This window comes from Clinocottus analis, unplaced genomic scaffold, assembly GCF_023055335.1.
Source record: "Clinocottus analis isolate CAN_PGR_092001 unplaced genomic scaffold, fCliAna1.0.p SCAF_4, whole genome shotgun sequence".
In the NCBI taxonomy this organism is placed as follows: Eukaryota; Metazoa; Chordata; class Actinopteri; order Perciformes; family Cottidae; genus Clinocottus; species Clinocottus analis.
In genome coordinates, this window is record NW_027176153.1 from 2,765,178 (window position 1) to 2,789,068 (window position 23,891).

At 44.4% G+C, this 23,891-nt stretch overlaps 1 protein-coding gene across 1 annotated transcript in view; it reads right to left on the reverse strand.

Annotated features, from left to right (window-relative positions):
* Positions 1 to 1,883: 1,883 nt before the first annotated feature.
* The window catches only part of opn7b (opsin 7, group member b), a 58,888-nt gene continuing 36,880 nt past the window's right edge, over positions 1,884 to 23,891 (reverse strand). Inside the window, exons 2-6 of the mRNA XM_068598260.1 lie at positions 18,794 to 18,881; positions 18,529 to 18,691; positions 15,877 to 16,004; positions 5,463 to 5,797; positions 1,884 to 2,659 (exon numbers count right to left, since the gene is read on the reverse strand). Coding sequence (XP_068454361.1) covers positions 2,156 to 2,659; positions 5,463 to 5,797; positions 15,877 to 16,004; positions 18,529 to 18,691; positions 18,794 to 18,881 — 1,218 coding nt within the window. The 3' untranslated portion in view covers positions 1,884 to 2,155. The remainder of the gene's footprint in view (positions 2,660 to 5,462; positions 5,798 to 15,876; positions 16,005 to 18,528; positions 18,692 to 18,793; positions 18,882 to 23,891) is intronic.

Consider the following 23,891-nt stretch of genomic DNA (forward strand, 5'->3'; position numbering starts at 1 on the left):
GGCAGAAACAAACAAACGTAAAAGTCGGGTTACGAGCCGATAGTACCTTCGGTGGGTGTCTCTGCTAGCTCCCTGCTGTAGCCAGCTAGCACTGCTGCTAGTCCCCCGTTTGCTCCTCGCTAGCTCTCTGACGTAGCCAGCTAGCGCTGCAGCTAGCTCCCTGTTTGCTCTGCGCTAGCTCCCCGACAACCACCGAAGCTAGAAGGTTTCTCTCCATTATGAAGAGTGAAGAGGTCAAGCGGAGATGGCTGTATCACCACTACATGTAAAGAAAACAGCGCCACCTATCGTATCGGATATGACATGCATTCGGCCAATGATTCGATTAATTCACTGCCATGTATATTCGGATAATAGCAGTTGCCCCGAAATAGAGCATAGTCCGACTAAAGCAAGATTCGAATTGATACCATCATGTAAACGCACTGACTCTCACACACACACACACACACACACACACACACACACACACCATTGCTAAAGAGGAGTTCGGTAAATGATGAAAGGCCTGTGAAACGGGTTTAAACAATGCTAAACTTGTTTGAAAGAGAAATATAAAAGGAAAATTAAATCGTCACATGATTTCTGTCCTCTGCCGTTCCAATCCGTTTTTTTTTCACCATAAAGTTTAGATTATCCGGCTAAATTGTCTGTTTCTTGTCCTCCTTGTTGTAACTGAATGCTGTCAAGAAGTTTTGCTTTTTGCCCGGCCGCCATCACAAGAAAGAATTTCTTCTTCATGACTCAACTGGTTTAAATAAAGATTACAATGTTTCCAGATACCAGAAAATGTCTTTGTTGAGCAAATTTGTTATCATAACTTATATAATGCACAACCAGATCCTATGAAAATAAGTCCCAAATTGTATATAAACAGAATTCATCTTTCACTTTTCGTTCATTTTGCTCCGGATCTTCCTCCCCGGAAATGTATGAACGCACCTTTTCTCTTCTTGTCCATCATGTCTCGCGTGCAGGACTATAAGACACTTCATTTTATAAAAGCATTCTAAATAAATATAAAGACCTTTCACATGTCCTTACCCTGATCAGTGGTTTTGTCTGGCGTGAACGTTCTCCACGTAGACATTGAGCGTTATAGATCCAGTTAGCCTCCTACCAGTCATGCCCTTTGCATTCAGCCCGGGTGATTAGACATAATTGACATGAACAGCAGCTGTTTGCATCAATACTTCACCTGGTTAAATTATGGGATGTTCATGTTGTGTAAAAGTGAGAACAGGTCAGTTGTTCCATGTTAGCTGTTTGGCTCGCTTTTTTTTCTCGGTCTCTGTTTGTCTTCATTTTTTGGCAGTATCACATATTTGAGGCATGAGAGAATTTGACCTGAAAAGTTATAACATATATATATATATATATATATATATATATATATATATATATATATATATATATATATATATATATATATTCCTTTAAAAAAGGCATGTTTTATCCGGAAACAATTAACAAAACTTCACTTGTTTAAGAAAAAAAGTGGTTATCGTCAGATTTTTCATCTTTACGACGGTCCTTAAACACATCATGTGCAAATAAAGCAGCCAAAAACTCAAAAATTGTGATATTTCATCAAAAATATTGTATTCTACGTGTCTCGTTTAAAATCTTGTCCTGAATATTTTTTTTGCTTGAACCAGATTCTGTTAAAAGCATTAAATTATGCGGTCACATGACCAGATAGCAGAGAGCAGAGGTCGTAAAAATGTGAATAGTTCAACGAATAGCCTCCATTTTCTTTTCTCCACATCGGTAAAACTTGTAGAGAAATAGATATATATAGATTCCAGCTTCATTTTTTGGTGATATATATTATCTAAGAAATTAAACTTGTGTTTTTTCTTCTTATTTGTGGTTTCTGGCATTAATAACTGTGTTTAAATTGCACAAAGGACATGTTGGAGTCCATTGAGCTGCAGGACTTTTATCTATTGCACTTAGAAACGAGGAGCAAAAAAAAAAAAAAAGCACCCAAAACCGCACAGGCTTCAGGGTAATCAATATTTATCTGTTTATAGTATATTGTTTTTTTTTTTTGCAATTAAGCGTCTTTCAACCTAATTTTTATTGCCGTCTCTTCCTGCACCACTCGTCTTTTTTCTTTCCCCGCTCTCGACCGCCCTGCAGGGTTGGTTCCCTACAGGAAGTCGCTCTGCATCTCGTTGGACAGCTGGCTGACCGCCACCTCGTGGTCTGTGGATCCTTTCAGTACCCTGAAAGTCTGCTGGGGGCTGTTGTTCTGCGAAAAGTTCTCCGCGGCCCCGCTGACTCTCTTGGGGCAGGGGCAGTGTCTGCAGGCCCCGTGGCTCTCCGGCAAGCCGTTGGACAACTTGGTGGAGTTGCACTCGTCGTTGTGATGCGGTCGCCCGCAGGTTCCCTTGTGCGCCGCGCCGCGCGGACACAGGCACCCGCAGACCGTCCTGCGGCACAGGGCCACGTCTCGGCACAGGAACTTGCGGAAGTTGGGCTTGAAGACCAGGTAGACGATGGGGTTGTAGAGGGTGGAGGACTTGGCGAAGATGGCCGCCAGGGCGAAAGCCATCGGGGGAACTTCGGTGGGGTCCCCGAACGCCGCCCACATGGAGACGATGGCGTAGGGACTCCACGCCGTCAGGAAGCCGATGCAAACCGCCACGGAGAGCTGGGAAGAGGACACAACGTATCTCGTCAACACAAGTTGCTTCAGGTCCGTACGGTCAACTCGTTGTTACTGCAAAATAATAAATAATAACTGTAAAATAATGCAGCTAGTTGAGCGACCACTGACGAGTGTTTAGCAGAGCAACTAACGGCAGAGCAACTAACGGCAGAGCAACTAACGGGCAGAGCAACTAACGGCAGAGCAACTAACGGCAGAGCAACTACTGGCAGAGCAACTAACGTGGTATGAAGTGAAATGGGCAGACGTAACTAACATAACTTAGTATTTCACTTTTTACTCAACACAGCTGAGTTGTTTCCTTTGAAGGAGAAACTTTATTTAAAACAAACTGGTTACACACAACGACAGAAATACACGTGTTGGCACGTTGGGGACGTGAACCTTTCACTTTGTCGGTGAACGCGTGCGTGTTGGGGATGTGAAGCCTTCACCTTGATGTTGTGCGTGTTGGGGCGTGAACCCTTCACGGTGAGCGCGTTAGAGATGTGAACCCTTCACCTTGACTATGAGCGTGTGCGCATTGGGGATGTGCACCCTTTAAACTTACAGGGTGAACACGTACGTGTCGGGGACGTGAACCCTTCACCTTGACTGTGAGCGCATTAGAGATGTGAACCCTTCACTTTGACGGTGAACACGTTAGAGACGTGAACCCTTCACCTTGAAGGTGAGCGCGTTAGAGATGTGAACCCTTTACCTTGACGGTGAGCGCGTTAGAGATGTGAACCCTTCACCTTGACGGTGAGCGCGTTAGAGACGTGAACCCTTCACCTTGACGGTGAGCGCGTTAGAGATGTGAACCCTTCACCTTGACGGTGAGCGCGTTAGAGACGTGAACCCTTCACCTTGACGGTGAGCGTGTTAGAGACGTGAACCCTTTACCTTGACGGTGAGCGCGTTAGAGATGTGAACCCTTTACTTTGACAGCGAGCGTGTGCGTGTCGGGGACGTGAACCCTTCACCTTGACGGTGAGCGCGTTAGAGATGTGAACCCTTCACCTTGACGGTGAGCGCGTTAGAGATGTGAACCCTTTACTTTGACAGCGAGCGTGTGCGTGTCGGGGACGTGAACCCTTCACCTTGACGGTGAGCGCGTTAGAGATGTGAACCCTTCACCTTGACGGTGAGCGTGTTGGAGACGTGAACCCTTCACTTTGACGGTGAGCGCGTGCGTGTCGGGGATGTGAACCCTTCACCTTGACGGTGAGCGTGTTAGAGACGTGAACCCTTCACCTTGACGGTGAGCGCGTGAGAGACGTGAACCCTTCACCTTGACGGTGAGCGCGTTAGAGACGTGAACCCTTCACCTTGACGGTGAGCGCGTTAGAGACGTGAACCCTTCACTTTGACGGTGAGCGTGTTAGAGACGTGAACCCTTCACTTTGACGGTGAGCGTGTGCGTGTCGGGGACGTGAACCCTTCACCTTGACGGTGAGCGCTCTAGAGATGTGAACCCTTCACCTTGACGGTGAGCGCGTTAGAGACGTGAACCCTTCACTTTGACGGTGAGCGCGTTAGAGACGTGAACCCTTCACCTTGACGGTGAGCGCGTTAGAGACGTGAACCCTTCACCTTGACGGTGAGCGCGTGCGTGTCGGGGACGTGAACCCTTCACCTTGACGGTGAACGCGTTAGAGATGTGAACCCTTCACCTTGACGGTGAGCGCGTTAGAGATGTGAACCCTTTACTTTGACAGCGAGCGCGTGCGCGTCGGGGACGTGAACCCTTCACCTTGACGGTGAACGCGTTAGAGATGTGAACCCTTCGCCTTGACGGTGAGCGTGTTAGAGATGTGAACCCTTTACTTTGACGGCGAGCGCGTGCGTGTCGGGGACGTGAACCCTCCACCTTCACGGTGAGCGCGTTAGAGATGTGAACCCTTCACCTTGACGGTGAGCGCGTTAGAGATGTGAACCCTTCACCTTGACGGTCAGCGCGTTAGAGATGTGAACCCTTTACCTTGACGGTGAGCGCGTGAGAGATGTGAACTCTTAATCTGGACGGTGAGCGTGTGAGACGTGAACCATTCACCTTGACGGTGAGCGTGTTAGAGACGTGAACCCTTTACCTTGACGGTGAGCGCGTTAGAGATGTGAACCCTTCACTTTGACGGTGAGCGCGTTAGAGATGTGAACCCTTCACCTTGAAGGTGAGCGCGTGCGTGTCGGGGACGTGAACCCTTCACCTTGACGGTGAACGCGTTAGAGATGTGAACCCTTTACCTTGACGGTGAGCGCGTTAGAGATATGAACCCTTTACCTTGACGGTGAGCGCGTTAGAGATGTGAACCCTTTACCTTGACGGTGAGCGCATTAGAGACGTGAACCCTTCACCTTGAAGGTGAGCGCGTTAGAGATGTGAACCCTTTACCTTGACGGTGAGCGCGTTAGAGATATGAACCCTTTACCTTGACGGTGAGCGCGTTAGAGATATGAACCCTTTACCTTGACGGTGAGCGCGTTAGAGATGTGAACCCTTTACCTTGACGGTGAGCGTGTTAGAGACGTGAACCCTTCACCTTGACGGTGGGCCTGTTAGAGACGTGAACCCTTCACTTTGACGGTGAGCGCGTTAGAGATGTGAACCCTTCACCTTGACGGTGAGCGCTCTAGAGACGTGAACCCTTCACCTTGACGGTGAGCGCGTGAGAGATGTGAACCCTTTATCTGGACGGTGAGCGTGTGAGACGTGAACCCTTTACCTTGACGGTGAGCGCATTAGAGACGTGAACCCTTCACCTTGACGGTGAGCGCGTGCGTGTCGGGGACGTGAACCCTTCACCTTGACAATCAGCGTGTGTGCGTTGGTGATCTTGTTCTGCGGGGACACGTGCTGCTGCACGGCCTGCCGCGAGCCGCGCACCGTCAGCAGGATGAAGGTGTAGGAGAGGAAGATGACGCTGCACGGCACGATGTAGCAGAAGAAGAAGAGGCACACGATGTAGCTCATGGCCGCCGCGTCCTGGCTCGGCGCGTCCCAGTTGATGCAGCACGCCGTGCCGTACGGCTCCGCGCCGTACTCGCCCCAGCCCGACAGCGGGCCCACCGCGAACACCACGGCGTAGCACCAGACCCCGGCCACCAGGAGGCAGGCGTGGCAGAAGGAGAACTTGTTACCTGAGGAGGGAGGAGGAGGAGGAGGAGGGAGAGTTTTGGGGGAGTGATTACTGACAGATGAGACACGGAGGAAGGACAACAACAAAAAAAACGGCAGAGCTACAAATATGCTTCCTGCAGCATATTAAGACTGGTTACCTGATGCTGATCACAGGCAACGAGGAAGAGGAAGAGGAGGACAGGAGGAGGAGGAGGAGGAGGAGGGGGACAGGAGAAGGTGGACAGCAATAGGAGGACAGAAGGATAAGGAGGAAGAGGAGGCCAGGAGGAGGAGGAAGACAACAGATTGAGTAGGGCAGGAGCAAGAGGAGGAGGAAGAGGAGAAAAGGAGGAGGAGGACAGGAGGAAGAGGACGGGGACAGGAGCAAGAGGAGGAGAAAGAGGAGGGGGACAGGAGGAAGAGGAGGACAAAAGCAAGAGGAGAACAGGAGCAAGAGGAGGACAGGAGGAGGAGGAAGACAACATATGGAGGAGGGCAGGAGCAAGAGGAGGAGGAAGAGGAGAAAAGGAGGAGGAGGACAGGATCATGAGGAGTACATGAGAAGGACATGATGAGGAAGAGGAGGAAAGGAGAAAGAGGAAGAAGAGAAGGACAGGCTCAAGAGGAGAAGGAAGAGGAGGACAGGAGGAGAAGGAAGACAAGAGCAAGAGGAGAACAGGAGCAAGAGGAGGAGGAAGAGGAGAAAAGGAGGAGGAGGACAGGAGGAAGAGGAGGAGAAGGAAGAGCAGGACAGGAGGAAGAGGATGGGGACAGGAGCAAGAGGAGGAGAAAGAGGAGGGGGACAGGAGGAAGAGGAGGACAAAAGCAAGAGGAGGACAGGAGCAGAAGGAGGACAGGAGAATGACATGATGAGGAAGAGGACAGGAGAAAGAGGAAGAAGAGAAGACAGGCTCAAGAGGAGACGGAAGAGAAGGACAGGAGGAGAAGGAAGACAAGAGCAAGAGGAGGAAGAGGAGGTGGACAGCAATAGGACAGGAGGATAAGGAGGAAGAGGAGGACAGGAGGAGGAGGAAGACAACAGATCGAGTAGGGCAGGAGCAAGAGGAGGAGGAAGAGGAGAAAAGGAGGAGGAGGATGACAGGAGGAAGAGGAGGCGGACAGGAGAAGGTGGACAGCAATAGGACAGGAGGATAAGGAGGAAGAGGAAGACAGGAGGAGGAGGAAGAGAAGGAACAGGACAGGATCATGAGGAGTACAGGAGAAGGACAGGATGAGGAAGAGGAGGACAGGCTCAAGAGGAGGAGGAGGAAGAGGAATACAGGAGAAGGGCAGGAGGAGTACAATATGTAATGTGTGCTATACGTGTGCTATGTTCTAGATAAATAACAATAAATAATAAAAGAAAAACCACAGGGTTTGCATTGCATTCGTACTAACACGTAGCTCACGGTGTCGTGTTAGCGTAGCACGCTTAGCGGTGGAGGCTTGTCCACGCGCTCTGAGTGAACTCGGGGATCGGCGGCGAGCGCTGGACTGTCGACGGTGATTGATTTCCTGGAGCGCTTCCTGGCGGGGCGGAGAACGAATGGAGTCTCAACCGTGACACCGCGCGGCCTCTCTTCAGCTGCACGCCGGCCAATCTCGCCCTTCAAAACGAGGGCGAGGGGTGGTGATTAAGCCGCGTGGCAGCCGCCGCATTGTGTGACGGGCCAGGGGGAGCGAGAGCAATCCTTCACCGATCAAGCTGTCCAGCTCTCCAGCTCCCAGAGCGAGAACGTGAAGGGTTCAACCTGAGCGCCTGTTTCTCTTTTTCACAGAGCGCTGAACTCCATTACCAACAAAAAGCCTCTGAAGAGGCTCTCCGGCATCCTAAACGGGCACGGTTCAAACATTTTGTCACCTGATTTTAGTTCTTGTGATGGATGCGGTCAAATGCCACCTGTGTTTTTTCCCCAAAACCTTTTAAGTATTATATGATATCATGCCCAGGCATGGCTGATTTTGCGGTAGCCATTTTGCTACCTTACAAGGGGTTGCAGAGGTAAATGTCAAAGTGAAGATAAGCTCAGGAATGGTGGAATCGTTGCTATTAATAGAGCCGGAGGGCATGTTTCGGGTTAAACATGTGACTATTTAATTGATTTTTACATTCGTACATCCAGCTGCACACTTGTACATCTCAAGCGCTAATCATTTGCCAGCACGTGTGATTGCGTTAGCGACTTAGCTAGAAAGCTTGCTAATTGATTTAGTTATTTTAGCCTTTTGTTTTCTGATAAAAGACAAAATGCTCTAACTTTCTTCCTGGACCTTGAACTCCTCCCCAACAGAGGGGCTCTGCTAAAGCAGAAACACCAATACATACCAAACAAGTATTGTTTCATCCGTTCATAAGTCATATTTTAGGTTTTTGACTGGAAAGAAGTGCAACGTGGTTGACATCTTGCTGAGGTTTTTTCTCACAAGGGATTTGGCGGTATTGGCAGACTCTGTAGGTCGTAAGCTTTCCAGAAAGGTGCGCTAATCATGTGTAGCATCAAACTAGGGATATGAAAATTGGTATTTCCATAACTGCTACTACTAGAAAGCTAATTGATTTAGTTTTTAGTAGAAATGAGAAACTACAGCAGTTTGGGTTTGCTTAAAAATGACAAAAACAACTGTGGGGAATACCGTTAAAGTCGTAGTAGTACCTTCAAATTAACCCAAATAGCAGAGACGTTAAAGATCCGTCTGCGATTGAGATCTATTTCAGGACAGAGAGCCCATCGTGGTTCTGAAGTCGAGTCAATAAAATTACTGCAAAGCCATTTCCCAATTGATTCACACTCTAGCGCTCCTATTTGAGGGATTGGGGACGAGTTTGAGTCGCCGACTTGAATCCAGCGCTCATTGATTCTTCAGTCGTCACAGGTGGACCTAAACTACGTGTAAACAGGAAGCACCGGATCAGAGCCGTTAGCCGTCAGATTGCTAAATTGGGGTTTTATCTGCTCGTCGTCACGGGGTTAGGTATCAACAGCAACACCTCGTGAGGAGCTCCAGACGTGGAAAATCGCTAATACAACACGGGAAGGGAGAAGCACTCTCCGTCACACTCACAGCTCTCCTCCCAGAGTTTATTCCACCACTTGTACCTCGGAGCACGCTCGTCGGGCTCGAGGACATTTCAGCAGGAATATAAGAGAAGCGTCCAATTGTGTTCACCGCAATTGGTTTGGAGTCGTAATTCCACGAGCGTTTGAAAGAATGTGTTGGCAAAATGCACGTGTTTGGTATTCTCAATGAAAGGGAAAACAAATTACCATAAATCCATGTATTTGGTCTCATTTATAGAGTATTTAACATGTGCATATGCATCCTGTGTATCCTTTCCAAATGGCTGGTTGATCTAATTAACCTTTTTAACCCCAGTTGAGCGTCAGACATTTTTCTCAAATATTCCGAATGGTTTGCATCCCCATCCTAAATACAGAATATCTCCTCTTTTAACTGGGGTTGAAAAGGTGAAATGGATTTGGAAAGGATACACACAAAGGCTATTTGAATAAAGGTATAATATACCCCAAAAAAATAACGTGTGAGACTAGTTAAGAGGTTCATATAGCAGTACTTATGTTACTGGTTTATTGGTTGATGTAACCAAAACCACTGGACTGTGGACTTTATCTTAATTCAGTGAAATTACAATTTTCACAGGAAAGAAAAAACAAATTCCAGGGTGAATTTCCTCATTCAAATTGTGCATATCAACACATCTTTTTCTACTATAAAAAGTTTGACTTTGATTAAGTGAAGTTAAATATTTTAAGTTATTCATTTAGTGCACATTTCGTGAACCGTAGGTTTAGGTCCACTGAGAGTTAAAATGCCCTAACTTTCTTCTTGGACCTTGAACGCCTCTGGTTCCACCCCAGAGGAGCTCTACTCAAGAGAGCTCAACATTTCAGTTCAGTTTTGGGGTTGGAAAGAAATACAACGTGGTTGACATCTTGCTGTGGTTTTTTCTCATAAGGGGTTTGATGGTATTGGCGGATTCTGTAGGTCGTAAGCTTTCCAGAAATGTGCGCTAATCATGTGTGGCATCAAGCTAGGTATATGAAAATTGATATTTCCATAACTTGGGGAGCTCTCGAGTCATATTTATAGTGTATGTAATATTTATGTTTGAAATGTGTAATAAACATGTCAAATGGACTTATATGCTCTTCTAAGGCCAGGCATTGCAGGTTTTTTTGCGGATACCAGTGGCTCTGGTATCGATTCATAGGAGTACGAAGGCATGGAGAGTGAGGAAGACCTCCTGATGAAGAGTTCAGGCTGCTGGCATAATGCCAGATGATTCCTTTACTGCAAAATGTCGCTCTTCTCATGATTTATCCATAAAGTCAATTGTAAATCGAGTTGTGATGGTTTGTCAGTATATATATATACATATATATATAGCTTCCCAGCCTCTGCAAATCGTGTTTTTTCCTCTCATTTTGTATCTCTAATATTCAGACTCTAATGAGAATATCTTTGAGGAGAACTGTTTCAAAAGGCAACGTGGTTTATTAAGTTGGGATGGAAGTCTTTGTAGAAATAGTTTGCCATCTCATCAGTCCAGTAGACTCCACGCTCTTTTTACTTAGTCAGTTTTCATTAACATGTTGCCCTCTTTTTACACCGCAGCATGGGAGCTATTTCATATTTCTACTAAAAAATGTGCATTTCTCAGTCTGATCAGTGAGTCACAACATTCACGCGTCTCTTCAATCCAATTAAACCAGGTTTATATCAGCTCCTTAATAACTCCACTCGCAGAAACTCCTCAGCGGCTCATGAGTGTTGTCATGTTTTACTCTCCACCTGCTCCCAGTAACACAATCCTGATGTTACTCCATCAGCACTGGTCCGACATCGCTTGTTTCTCTTCTCATGTTTGTGCAAAACACTCCATGAAGTAAGCTGCATTCTTTCTCCTGACTCCTCGGGTTGTATAGAAGTCTATATAAATGACTCAGTAAACATTGTAAACATGAGTTTATGTCTCAATCTCTAGTTTCTTCTATACAGCATGATGCTCATTTAGTAAATTATGGTCTGTTAGGGTCAAACAGACCATAAAACAGAGGACATTTTAGGGGCGGAGCTACGAGGTGATTGACTTCTGATTGCAAAAAAAACAAAATGGAGACGGCCTTAAACCAAGATGAGGAGTGCCAAGCCTTCAAAACGACAATCCAAAACCCGATCCGGTCTCAGTGTGACTGACCTCCACAGGGGTTAAGTGCTTTCCATTTCCAGCGCAGTTAAAGTGTTCTTGGCCTCTACAGTCTTAGGTCAGTCATAAACCTGGTACTTTAGATAGAAGGCATAGAAGTGGACCCAAGAGTCTCCTTCTCAAACTGTAAGTTGTCGCTCTGTCTCTAATGGGCCTCCACACTTTAACACATCTCAGCGCTTCAAGCCACACTCTGCGCTCAGTCTGTTACGTTTCAAATATCAGAAGCGGATTCCAACGATGGACGACATTCATGGAAAATAGATGTCCAACAGTAATGAAAATGGTTATTTCCAGGCCTGGAAAAATCCTTGGAAAAAACAAAAGTGTAGTAAAAGTCATATAAATGAATTAATTTATATTCATGTGTTCATGACGTTCATTTAATTTGAAATAATGAATCTGCTTTTAAAAGAAGAAGGCTCAAAATATCAGCAGCATACATACAGGCATCTATATAAATGTTTATTCTTTTAATCAAACTATTGCCTCTTATTCATTTTTGTCATTTTAAGTTTACTGTATGCTTTGAATCCTCATTGTTAGTTTAAATACTACATTTTATCACTTTTTACTGTTTACACACACATTTCACTCATGGACATTTGGTTTAAAGTCCTGAAAATTGGGTTTAAAGTCATGGAAATTTGGTTTAAAGTCATGGAAATTTGGTTTAAAGTCTTGGACATTTGGTTTAAAGTCCTGAAAATTTGGTTTAAAGTCATGGAAATTTGGTTTAAAGTCATGGAAATTTGGTTTAAAGTCATGGAAATTTGGTTTAAAGTCTTGGAAATTTGGTTTAAAGTCATGAACATTTGGTTTAAAGTCTTGAAAATTGGGTTTAAAGTCATGGAAATTTGGTTTAAAGTCCTGGAAATATGGTTTAAAGTCTTGGAAATTTGGTTTAAAGTCATGGAAATTTGGTTTAAAGTCATGGAAATTTGGTTTAAAGTCATGAACTTTGGTTTAAAGTCATGAAAATTGGGTTTAAAGTCATGGACATTTGGCTTAAAGTCATTGACATTTGGATTAAAGTCACGGAAATTTGGTTTAAAGTCTTGGAAACCCAGTGGTCAGAATGTGTATGAACTCTCGTCCTACAGACGTCCTTGACTGAAAACACCACAGACGGACGGACGTGATCGAGATCTGATATACCTGAAGGACCACGAGGTCTTCAAGCTCTGTTTTTGTGTTTTAGGTCCTCAAACGTCACCGTATGCGCCTCAAAATGCATCACGTCATATATGAGCGTCCTCTGTACGCGTTTGTCGTAGTTATGAAAACAATCTTGTGTGTTTGACGTTATTTCTTTCTGTAAAAACCCGGCTATGTGTAAATGTGGCCTTAAAGAAACCGCCGGACATAAAAATGAAGATTAAATCAGAAAAACACCCACATGTTGTTGTATCCGCGTGCAGGAGCTCGTTCAGAAACAAGAGGGTTTGTATACGTTGCTCACATTCGTGAAAGGTTCCCTGCAGGAAGGTCACCGGAAGGCGTAATTATTTATCCTCGTTTGTATTTTTAAGGCTTGAAGCCTCTTGTTTTTCTGTTGTTTTTTTAATTTTACAATCTGCATTATAGATTGCATTGCCCGGGGAGACAGTAACTGTAAAAAAAAACACTAAAAAAAAACACGGCCTTGACTTCAATTACCGCGTGTCCTTCAGCAGCGATGGTTGAACCTGCTGGAGTCCGGATCAGAATCTGCTTGCGGCTGCACAAATGGTTCTAACCCCCCCACCGTGAAGTCGGATGTTGGCCTAAATGAAAACACAAATTGGTTCGATCTCATTTCCGCCGCAATCCAGCGGCAGACCCCCCCCCCCCCCCCCCCCCCCCCCCCGTGACCACGGACCTGGAGGTCCGGATCCTTATCTGGACCGCTGAGTAAGACGCTTTCCATCTCCAGCTGCTGTTACTATGAAAAGCATTTGGACAATTTAAATAAAATATGTACTTTCTATGCATTAATTGGGTTAAAAAAAATCCAATCAATGCAGTTCCCCCCCTGGGAGATTCACACAGTGTTAATCCCAGAAGATGAATAAAACAGCGTGCTTGGTCTTGGTCCCCCGCCTCTGCACTTTTTTTTTTCTATTTAGTCCTGCAAACAGTGAGAAGTAATTGCAACTTCTCTATTTGCATTTTTCAAATGAAAATGTAATAGTGTCAACAATAAAACAGGGCTTATCTTGGGAAAATAATTAAATGTAAAATGTCTCTTCCATTTTCTTTGGAATATTGTCAAAAGCGATGCACACCCTGGTAGCGGAAACACAAGGATAGTGATGACAGTTTCCACATCTTACGCATGTGAACTCCAACTCGGCCAATAAAAATTAATCTCAATACACAATCTGACCCCGATGATGCATATGTGAGTTGGAAATTAAAAAGCTATCATTAGATAACATGTTTTATCTTATTTTTGTCCACCAAAGGCTTCCATACTCTTTCTGTATAATCCATCTTCTGGTGTTTGTTAAAGTAATAACTCTTTGTTCAGCAATATTTCACCCCGCGTGTGTCGTGCATTATGAATCCCATAGATACAGTGTGTGTGTGTGTGTGTGTGAGTGTGTGTGTGTGTGTGTGTGATTGGCTCCGTGGTGTGAACCCCTGCTGTGAGCCGTGTAACCGGATAACTTTCCTGGATTCGGCGCTCCAGGATGCGGATTCCTGGAGCGCATCTGCATCCGTTCACAGAATATGATACAAAGAGCTCTGACGATGACTTGAGAGTGTAATTATGAATCCATATATATATATATATATATATATATATATATATATATATATATATATATATATATATGGATTTCCATGACTTTTCCATGACTTTAAACCAAATGTGCATGAGCAAACATTGTGTTAAATCTGTATGTAAACAGTAAAAAGTGATAAAATGTAGTATTTAAACTAACAATGAGGATTCAAAGCATACAGTAAACCTTAAATGACTCAAATGAATGAGAGACAATAGTTTGATTAAAAGAATAAACATTTATATAGATGCCTGTATGTATGCTGCTGATATTTTGAGCCTCTTTCTTTTAAAAGCAGATTCATTATTTATAACTAAATGAACGTCATGAACACATGAATACAACACATTTACATGACTTTTACTGGTTTTCCATGACCATAAGAACCTTATGTGTGTGTATGTATATGTATGTATATATATATACATATATATATGACTGCTATATATGTATAATGATAATTATATATATAATGACTGGCGACTGACACCAATTTGTATGCATTTTTGCACATTTCATGTTTCCTAATTCATTATAATTATTATGATGCTGTGACGAATCTCATTTTCACAGAAAGACAAACATACAAATCGTCTGTTGATGATTAAATGGAAAGTGACTTATGAGTCTGAAAAAACAAACAGCTAACAGGAATTTCTACGTGAGGACAACACTAATCTTTTGTTTTCTAATAGTGCATTAAAATAAATCAAATCAGCTGCTTGAAGAGATTTGAACGGATAATCAAGTGAAGCCTTGTTCTCTGTGCTCTGCGGCGAAAAAGACGAATGGAGCTCGTTAGCAAAGTTCTGCTTGAAGGTTTCTCAGTGTTAACGTGCAGGAGAGGAGCTTGTAAGTGGAGTTAATGTGCAGAGGAAACTGCTCTCGGACGTCCATCGCTAAAGTGCCATGAGTAAGAGCAGCACAAATGTATAAATATAAGTAAAAAAGCAATTAATGGCCTTGAATAATCAGAGTGTACACATCGACAGTGGATGAAGGTTTGCAGTTAACATAAATATGCATACTTTGTATACATATATTTTTGTAGATGTTTCCAATAACTGAAGCAAAAGTCCAATTTCTGGAGAAGAGATCGACTCCAAAATGCACAAAATGTTTTCCTCCAACAGAATATTCTGCTTCCTTCTATATTTACTATTTACTGGCTTTTCAAAAACAACTTGTCGCTGCAGAAAACTGCTGGCTTTACCGTCCCGCTCCTTTCTTTTGGGGTGAATTAAACAAAGTTTCTTCTCTCCGTTCCCTTTACAGCCGGAGAGCGTCGGCATCTTCATGCGAGCAGTTTTCTGCCCTGAAACGCTGAACCGATTGACGCCGTTTGTTTCCTCTGAAAAACCATGAAATGACCTCGACACTTTGTTCTTCTGTCTTTTTTATGGCACATTTAGGTTCTTAAGGGCCTGTTTCTTTATGGATTATTTTTTCATGAAGTCCTTCTAATTGTATTCTTTGTTTGTGAATGAAACAAAGCAAAGTTATCTTTGTACAAAATGAATCTCATCGGTAAGAAAACGGTGCAAAGAAAAAGCGACGAATATGTTGGACCTTGTAAAGGTCTGAAGCACACATTATGAAAGCATATTTTCAGACAATCTTGATTAGACCATGCTGGATGTTCATAGTTATGATTAATATAAAAATGTTATTACTTTTTTTCACAAGATAAAATAGTTTAGGACTCATTTGGGGTTCATCCTTGAGACGTAGCGCTAACGTTACCTTTATTGCAGCGCCGTCACTTTTACTTACTCGATGACGCTGAACATTCGAGTTTCTTCGGGTTCAAGGACTTTCAGCTTTTAATTTGATTAAAAAATGGTCTTTTTGTTAATCAGTGAATGCTCCTTTAAGTGCATCCCTCTGCTTTGCAGCAGGACAGCGTTTAACCGGCAGCGACTGAGACGCGTGTCGGTCCTTATAGAATGAAAGTAGACGACAGACGGCCGCGAGGCAGTCCGAGGGTTCCCCGTTCCCGGCAACGCTGCAGTGCCGGGTCGGTACCGGGTCAGTGCCGGGTCGGTGCCGGGTCGGCGCCGGGTCGGTACCGGTCCCTGCGTGGATGTGAGGGCCGTCTTACCGTAGTTGGGGCAGCAGACCTTCAGCCAGCAGACGCTGGACAGAACCGTGAGGTTGGTGAGGCTGCACAGGCCGAACAGAACGCCACAGAAAGCGTAGACGTAGCAGGTCGTCTTGTTGAACAACCACCTGATGGAGGGATGGGGGTGGGAGAGAGGAGAGGGTGAGAGAGAGAGAGGGAGGGAGGGAGAGAATAAGGAGAGAGAGTGATGGAGGTGGAGAGAGAAAGAGATAGAAAACACGACATAATCATCTGTCACTTGCTGTTTTCTTTCTGCAGAATCCTTTTGGTGAATTCCCCTCCTCCTTCTCTCCTCCCCCTCTCCTCTATCACCCCCTCTCTTCCTCCCCCGGGTCTTAGGCGACCTCACACTGATGCATTTTGACCCTAATCGCGGCACAATGTGACCGCTATCAGCCGCTGGAGCTCGGGGGAAAGATCCCGGCGAGCGCTTCAAAAGAGCGCTGGAGAACGTCCACGGCGGCGTGAAATCAAAGATGTGTCGGGTGATAAAAGAGGAAGAGGAGCACAAATAAATTACAGGCCAAGAAGCGATGACCTTTTTTACCTTCCTTTTTCTCTACCTTTATACGTCGTTCTAGAAAACAGCAAACATCAACAATAACAGTTTTTAAGATCCATAACTGTCCCAAAGAAAAGGAATCGCTTCTTCGCTTCATCTTGTTCATCATCTGCGTGGAATTGCCATGATTGTCGTCAAGAGGACTTGAGCTGGATGTTTGTGCCAAAATTGAATTTGCTCGCGGCGTAAACCCAGAACAATGCCTCTGACCTCGGCGAGAAATTCTCTTTCTGTTGTTACTGCATCATCCTTATAATCATATTATCCTTACTTATAATCATATTCAGTTCCCTCGATGGAGAGGCTGAATAAAGATTGCATTTGCATCTTTACTGCACAGAGCATCGTCCTTTGCTGTCTCATTAGGAGAATATTTAACGCAACTTTATTACTGTAACAGGAGGTGGAAGCACTTTCCTTTCAGCCTCGGTCTCAGCGAGCTTTAATAAGGTGGGGCGCTCTTTGTGAAGCCTGAGAGGTCAAAAGCAGGGCAACAACGCCCACAGAAGGCTGCTTCCCAAGCTTAAAGCCGCTAAAATGTATATTTTTATAATTGCGGTGTATTAAACTACATATACACGAGTTTCTTAGAGCGATGAACCTCAAACATTACCTAACGGAGCAGTTCGGGTTCAAGGACTTTCAGCTTTTAATTTGATGGAAAATTGTCCTTTTTGTTCATCAGTGAATGCCTCGGCTTTACAGAGCTTCATAGCGGGTTTCAGTGACGGCTCTCATAGCTCTGTTTCAGCTGTTTTTAAATAATAATATAAAAATGAATTATATATATATCAGATCGCCTTAAAAGACGAGAGTAAGGGCTAAATGCTAAAGACTAAAGGCTAGAGGCTGAAGGCTAGAGGCTAAAGACTGAAGGCTAGAGGCTAAAGGCTAGTGGCTAAAGACTAACGGTAGAGGCTGAAGGCTAGTGGCTAAAGACTAACGGCTAGAGGCTAAAAGCTAGTGGCTAAAGACTAACGGCAAGAGGCTGAAGGCTAGTGGCTAAAGACTAATGGCTAGAGGCTGAAGGCTAGTGGCTAAAGACTAACGGCTAGAGGCTAAAAGCTAGTGGCTAAAGACTAACGGCTAGAGGCTGAAGGCTAGTGGCTAAAGACTAACGGCTAGAGGCTAAAGGCTAGTGGCTAAAGACTAATGGCTAGAGGCTAGAGGCTGAAGGCTAGTGGCTAAAGACTAACGGCTAGAGACTAAAAGCTAGTGGCTGAAGACTAACAGCTAGAGGCTGAAGACTAGAGGCTAAAGGCTAGAGGCTAAAGACTGAAGGCTAGAGGCTGAAGGCTAGTGGCTAAAGACTAACGGCTAGAGGCTGAAGGCTAGTGGCTAAAGACTAACGGCCAGAGGCTGAAGACTAGAGGCTAAAGGCTAGAGGCTAAAGACTAACGGCTAGAGGCTAAAGGCTAGTGGCTAAAGACTAACGGCTAGAGGCTGAAGGCTAGTGGCTAAAGACTAACGGCTAGAGGCTGAAGGCTAGTGGCTAAAGACTAACGGCTAGAGGCTAAAGGCTAGTGGCTAAAGACTAACGGCTAGAGGCTGAAGGCTAGTGGCTAAAGACTAAAGGCTACAGGCTAGAGACTAAAGGCTAAAAGCTAGAGGCTGAAGGCTAGTGGCTAAAGACTAAAGGCTAGAGGCTAAATACTAGAGGTTAAAGACCAGAGGCTAGAGACTAGAAGCTAAAGACTAGAGGCTAAAGGAGGTTTCAAAGATCTCCTCCCATTATTTCTATTTTAATTCTGGTGGAGAAAACACTGAATCCTTCGCGAATGAACTTTAGCATTTGCTTTTATCTAAAAACAGTCGAATGGAGATTGACCGATAGTGAACCTGCTCAGATTGTTTACAAAACACCTAAAATCTCCAGGAACGGCGCTGCCGCTGCCGCGCTGCCCTCGATGGTGATCTCCACCTTGGTTCTCTAAACATTCCCATCCTTTCCTTCCCTTTGTGTCGCTCCGTCCCTTAGGAAACCATTTAAATTGCGACTCTGACATGGTGACATGAGGGCTGAAAGGAGGAGCGAGTGGGAGTAATGGGATCTGGAAACATCCACTCACATGTGAGTAAAGGCCGAGGGGATGGCCAGCGGGAACAGAGACATGGTCATGCCCAGGTCGCTGATGGCCAGGTTCACCACGAAGAACTCCGCCGGCTTCAGGGAGGATTTCTTCCTGTAGGCCACGAACAGCAGGATCCCATTGCCCGCCATCGACAGCACACCTGGGGGACAGAGGCAGGAAGCAGCGGGGCGGTGGGATGTGAACACGCATCCACACCAAGAGAGGCCATTCACACAAAGAGAGGAAAAAGTAAATCACTCACCAAAGATGATGTAGATCGTTCCCATGAGGAAGTCATGCTCCTTCGATATTCTGGACACGAGCAGGAATGTTTCAGAGGCATTTCCCATCTTGACCAAAACATCCACAAACAGACAAAGGAGGGAGGGAGAGAGGAGAGAGGGAGGGGGGGGGGGGGGAGAAATAATCGTTAAAACGTTTTTTTTTTTACTTCAGGCGTTTTTTTGGGGAAGAAATTAAGCAAAACAATGTTCTTTATTGACACAGATATCATCTGTAACTCCTGTTACGATGCCCCCAAACCAAGTTGTGATGATAAACACTCATCATGTGTTTGTTTGTGTGTTTGTGAGTGATTGTCGTACGTGTGTGTGTCTGTCCACAGGTAATCTTGCAGACTGACTGTTTGCTAAACGTCCTCTCGTGGTTGTCGTTGACTATTAAGAAAATATATTTTATTGACTCTTGTACACCGGCTCCTCGGTCCACGCTTCCTCAGTTTGTCTTGTTTTCACTACGGATTACGAAGCGCTTCTGTGGCGTGTTTTGTGTTCATTTTGCAGTCGTTAAATCAAACATGACAGCGGTGGATGTTGCGGACAAAACCTGGCGGAGATCTGCACCTTTTTTTTCCGTTAGCACTTAAAAAACGAGGCGATATCGCATCCCCGTCTTCTCAATTCTGCGATTCACCGCGACGATTTACAACCTGACAAATTGCACAATGATCCGAATCGCGTCACAGATGTCGCGTCGCCAATTTATTTCATTGACGCTGCGTTCACAACAAAAGCGTTGCAAATTTTTTGCACAAGTAGATTACACACAAAGTCATTGCACTGTAAATTTGTAGCTGTACACTTTAGTCCTTTATACAATGTTTGTGCAATACTTCATCACAATTTGGTGCTTTATTCTTGTGCAATACCTTTTCTATATTTTGTGCCTTATTTTTATTTATTTTTTACCTTTTATTGTCATTTGGTTTGGAGGAGGACACAGCAAAACAAGCTTCTCATTGTACAGGTAACTTTGTTTAATGTGCACATGACATTAAAATGACCTTGAATGTTTGCAAACAACGCACATTTGAGATGACGTTTGATGTCCCGACATTTGTTTAATTTCCACACTAGTGGCTTGTTTCAATGGTGGAAATGGGAAACTTTTTTTTTTACGGAGATAAGCCACGCCCCCTTTTCCTCACAAATAAAGTTAACCACGTATGGTCGAGCGAGTAAACACACGCCAGTAAAGCGTCGCTAAAAATTCTCAACGCTTTTGTTGTGAGCGCAGCACACACAGACCGTGAAGCGTTTTTACAACATCTCCAGCTTCCCGATGGGTTAAGCGGAAACCTTCACTTCCAGCTCGGTCCTCTGCATGCGCAGCACGAACCGCCGCACACACAGCATCCACCCGGGAGGTCGTCTGTATTTGATTCCTATTATTGCGGGCCGGAGATAACGCGACAATGTATTCATGAGCCTTTCTATTTGACGAGCGACTTAGCCGACGGGAGGAAGAGACACGCGCAATCACCCGTGGGTTAAGAGTGCTGCTGCTCGTGGCTAAATCCTCGATTTTACATAAACGCAGGAGATTACCTTCAGAAGCAGAGGTGAGCGAATCATTATTTAAATATTGTTCTACGCGGACATGCTATTAGCATGGGATGTGGTCTGTGTGCACGAGGGAGGCCTCTCCTCCATCACGCCCACTGCTCATGATATCAATTATTTAGTCACATTCAATGTGTTAGAAGTGCTCTTTATGCTGGTCACATGACATCTGTAGTCCATCCTGATGGAGGGGTCGTCCTTCGTTGCTCTGCTTGAGGTTTCTTCCCTTTTTCTCGCCGCAAGTAACAGATGATTATATTGTGCTCTCTCTCTCCCTCTCTCTCGTCCTCCATCACTCTCTCTAACCTTCTCTCCCTCCCTCCTTAATCTCTCCCGTACCCCTTGATCAGATGTGAGGGTCAAAGGTCAGAGGATGTTGTGTGTGTGTGTGTGTGTGTACAGATCGTAAAGCCCTCTTGGCTAATTTGTGATTTTGGGCAATACAAAATTAAATTGAATTGTGCATGTGGCGCACCACGTCAGGAGATGCAAAAGTACTTTTTATTTGTTGTACAAGTACCTTGCGTAAGCATGTGTGTGTGTGTACTTGGTGTGTGTGTGTACACAAGTGGCCCAGTCATGTCATGTGATACGATAGGTTAAACCTTTTTTCCCTGTTTTTTCCAAAATGTTTCCACAGATATTTCAGTGTGGTCTTGTGACTGCGGAGAGGACCGGCGGTTTGATGCCTCCAGAGGTCAAACCAACAGATGAGTACCGCAGATAACGTCCACCAATATGCCTGAAGGTGACACACACGAATACAAAGACGACACAAGTACACAAATACCAGAAGTAGAAGAGTGTCAATATCAGGAATGACGCAGACGTCTTACGCAAGACGGACACAAACACACCGGTTCACCACTGAATGAAAAGGCCAAAGAAAGTTAATAATACAACATTTAAAACATATATAAGTAGGATTATTGTGAACTGGGAGATAATGTGTGTTTTTTTTGGGTGTGTTTTGGGAAGAAGTGCAGTATTTGCATCATTATTTTCAGTAAAAGTACCACACTTTTAAAAATACTACATAAGAAGTTGTAGAAATATATTGAAAGAATCAAAAGTTAGACTAGGTTCATACAGAAAGGCCTCTGTGTTAAATCTTTATCTCACTGAATCATGCATTTATACTTTTAGTTAGTTAAATCTATAGCACAAATGTTTATTATAATAATGTCCATAATATCAAATTATGTAAACTGGGATTTGGTTTATGTGTCAATCTGAAAAGTAACTATCTCTGTAAAAAATACATGTAGTACAGTACAAAGTACTGTCTCCTCTGGAAATATAGCAATTAAATTGAATCTTGTGAGCCGGAACGGTGTTTTTTAAAGGGGGGATTTCCATGAACTGTAAAAAAAAATCTGTAACTCCTCCTGACGGCACGAAACAGAAATAAACCGTCTAAATATAGACGACATTATATTGATTTACCCGTAAACGCCAAGCCGGTGATACGTGTGACAGAGACTCAGGCGCAGAGGAAGACGCAAGGCAGGTTTGCAGAAAAAAAATCTCAAAGGCACTTTTAGTCCACAAAAAACAGGCACAAAAAGGGCAGAAACAAAACAACAGCGCTACAACACACACCGTCGTTTGTTGTATACTGGTGAACAACTAACAACGATGACAACGATCTAGCAGGAGACAAGGGAAAGCAGGGGAAAAGATCGTGAAATACAAATTATATTTAGGAAAAGATCGTGAAATACGAGTTATATTTAGGAAAAGATCGTGAAATACGAGTTATGTTCAGGAAAAGAACGTAAAATACGAGTTATATTCAGAAAAAGATCATAAAATACAAGTTAAGTTTAGGAAAAGATTGTAAAATACGAGTTATATTTAGGAAAACATCGTGAAATACGAGTTGTGTTTAGGAAAAGATCGTAAAATACGAGTTATGTTCAGGAAAAGTTCGGGAAATACGAGTTATATTCAGGAAAAGATTGTAAAATACAAGTTAAGTTTAGGAAAAGATTGTAAAATACGAGTTATGTTTAGGAAAAGATCGTAAAATACGAGTTATGTAAAGATTGTGAAATATTTATTAGGTTTAGGAACAGATCGTAGAGTCCGAGTTAAGTTTTGCAAAAGATTGTAAAATACGAGTTATGTTTAGGAAAAGATCGTAAAATACAAGTTATGTTTAGCGAAAGATCGTGAAACACAAGTTAGGCTTGTCATGACAGTGTGTGGTGGGATGGAGACTCAGACGCAGAGGAAGCCAGCAGGCAGGTTTGCAGAAAAAATCAAAAGGCACTTTTCATTTGAAAAAACAGGCACAAAACTGGAACTCTGGGCTTACACACACAGGTGTAGACCATAAAACAACCAGGTACACGCCCAACAGGTGGCGCTGCGCTCGGAGCCGGTCGCCTCTAAAGCTCTCGTGACCGCAGAGCCGAAGGCGACGGGCTTCACGCATACGCCGCACTGCCAACGGCGCCGATGTCTCGTGGAGGACGAGAGTTCATCCGGCTTAATTTTGGTCTGCGACCTACTGAATTTTAACTCGGTCGGACTCTCGGCAAATCTCTAAACCTTTCCCAAATTGGGCACGAATATGTGAAAATACGACGTGTGAGCTTCCAGGATCTACAAGAGCGTCTCTAAATCTTTCCAGACGTATGCAGTTACTGATGGGGATTGTATTCCACACTCAGACATCTTTCTTCTCCTTACATATTGTTTTCTTTTCCATTGAAAACGGGAACTTTGTCGGGTGTATTTTGCTTCGCTTTGCTTTGCTTGAACCTCTAAACGTATCGCCGACTTCTTATGGAGGTAAACTGAGAAAACAAGACCGCCATTGATGCACAGATTTGGCGGTAGGCTGCAATAACATTGTTAGATTTATGATTCATGATGGACAGATGGATAAAATACACCCACACACACACACTCACAGACACTCTCTCACACACACACACACACACACACACACACACACACACAGACACAAACACATGCACACACCAGAGGCAACATTACTGGTTGTCTAGACGTCTATGCTTAAACCTGCATTCTCTCTCCTGACCACCAGGGGGCGACTCCTCTGGTTGTATAGAAGTCCATGCTTCATGTGTTGAAGCTGCATTCTCTCTCCTGACCACCAGGGGGCGACTCCTCTGGTTGTATAGAAGTCTATACTTCATGTGTTAAAGCTGCATTCTCTCTCCTGACCACCAGGGGGCGACTCCTCTGGTTGTATAGAAGTCTATGCTTCATGTGTTGAAGCTGCATTCTCTCTCTTGACCACCAGGGGGCGACTCCTGTGGTTGTATAGAAGTCTATGCTTCATGTGTCAAAGCTGCATTCTCTCTCCTGACCACCAGGGGGCGACTCCTCTGGTTGTATAGAAGTCCATGCTTCATGTGTTAAAGCTGCATTCTCTCTACTGACCACCAGGGGGCGACTCCTCTGGTTGTATAGAAGTCTATACTTCATGTGTTAAAGCTGCATTCTCTCTCCTGACCACCAGGG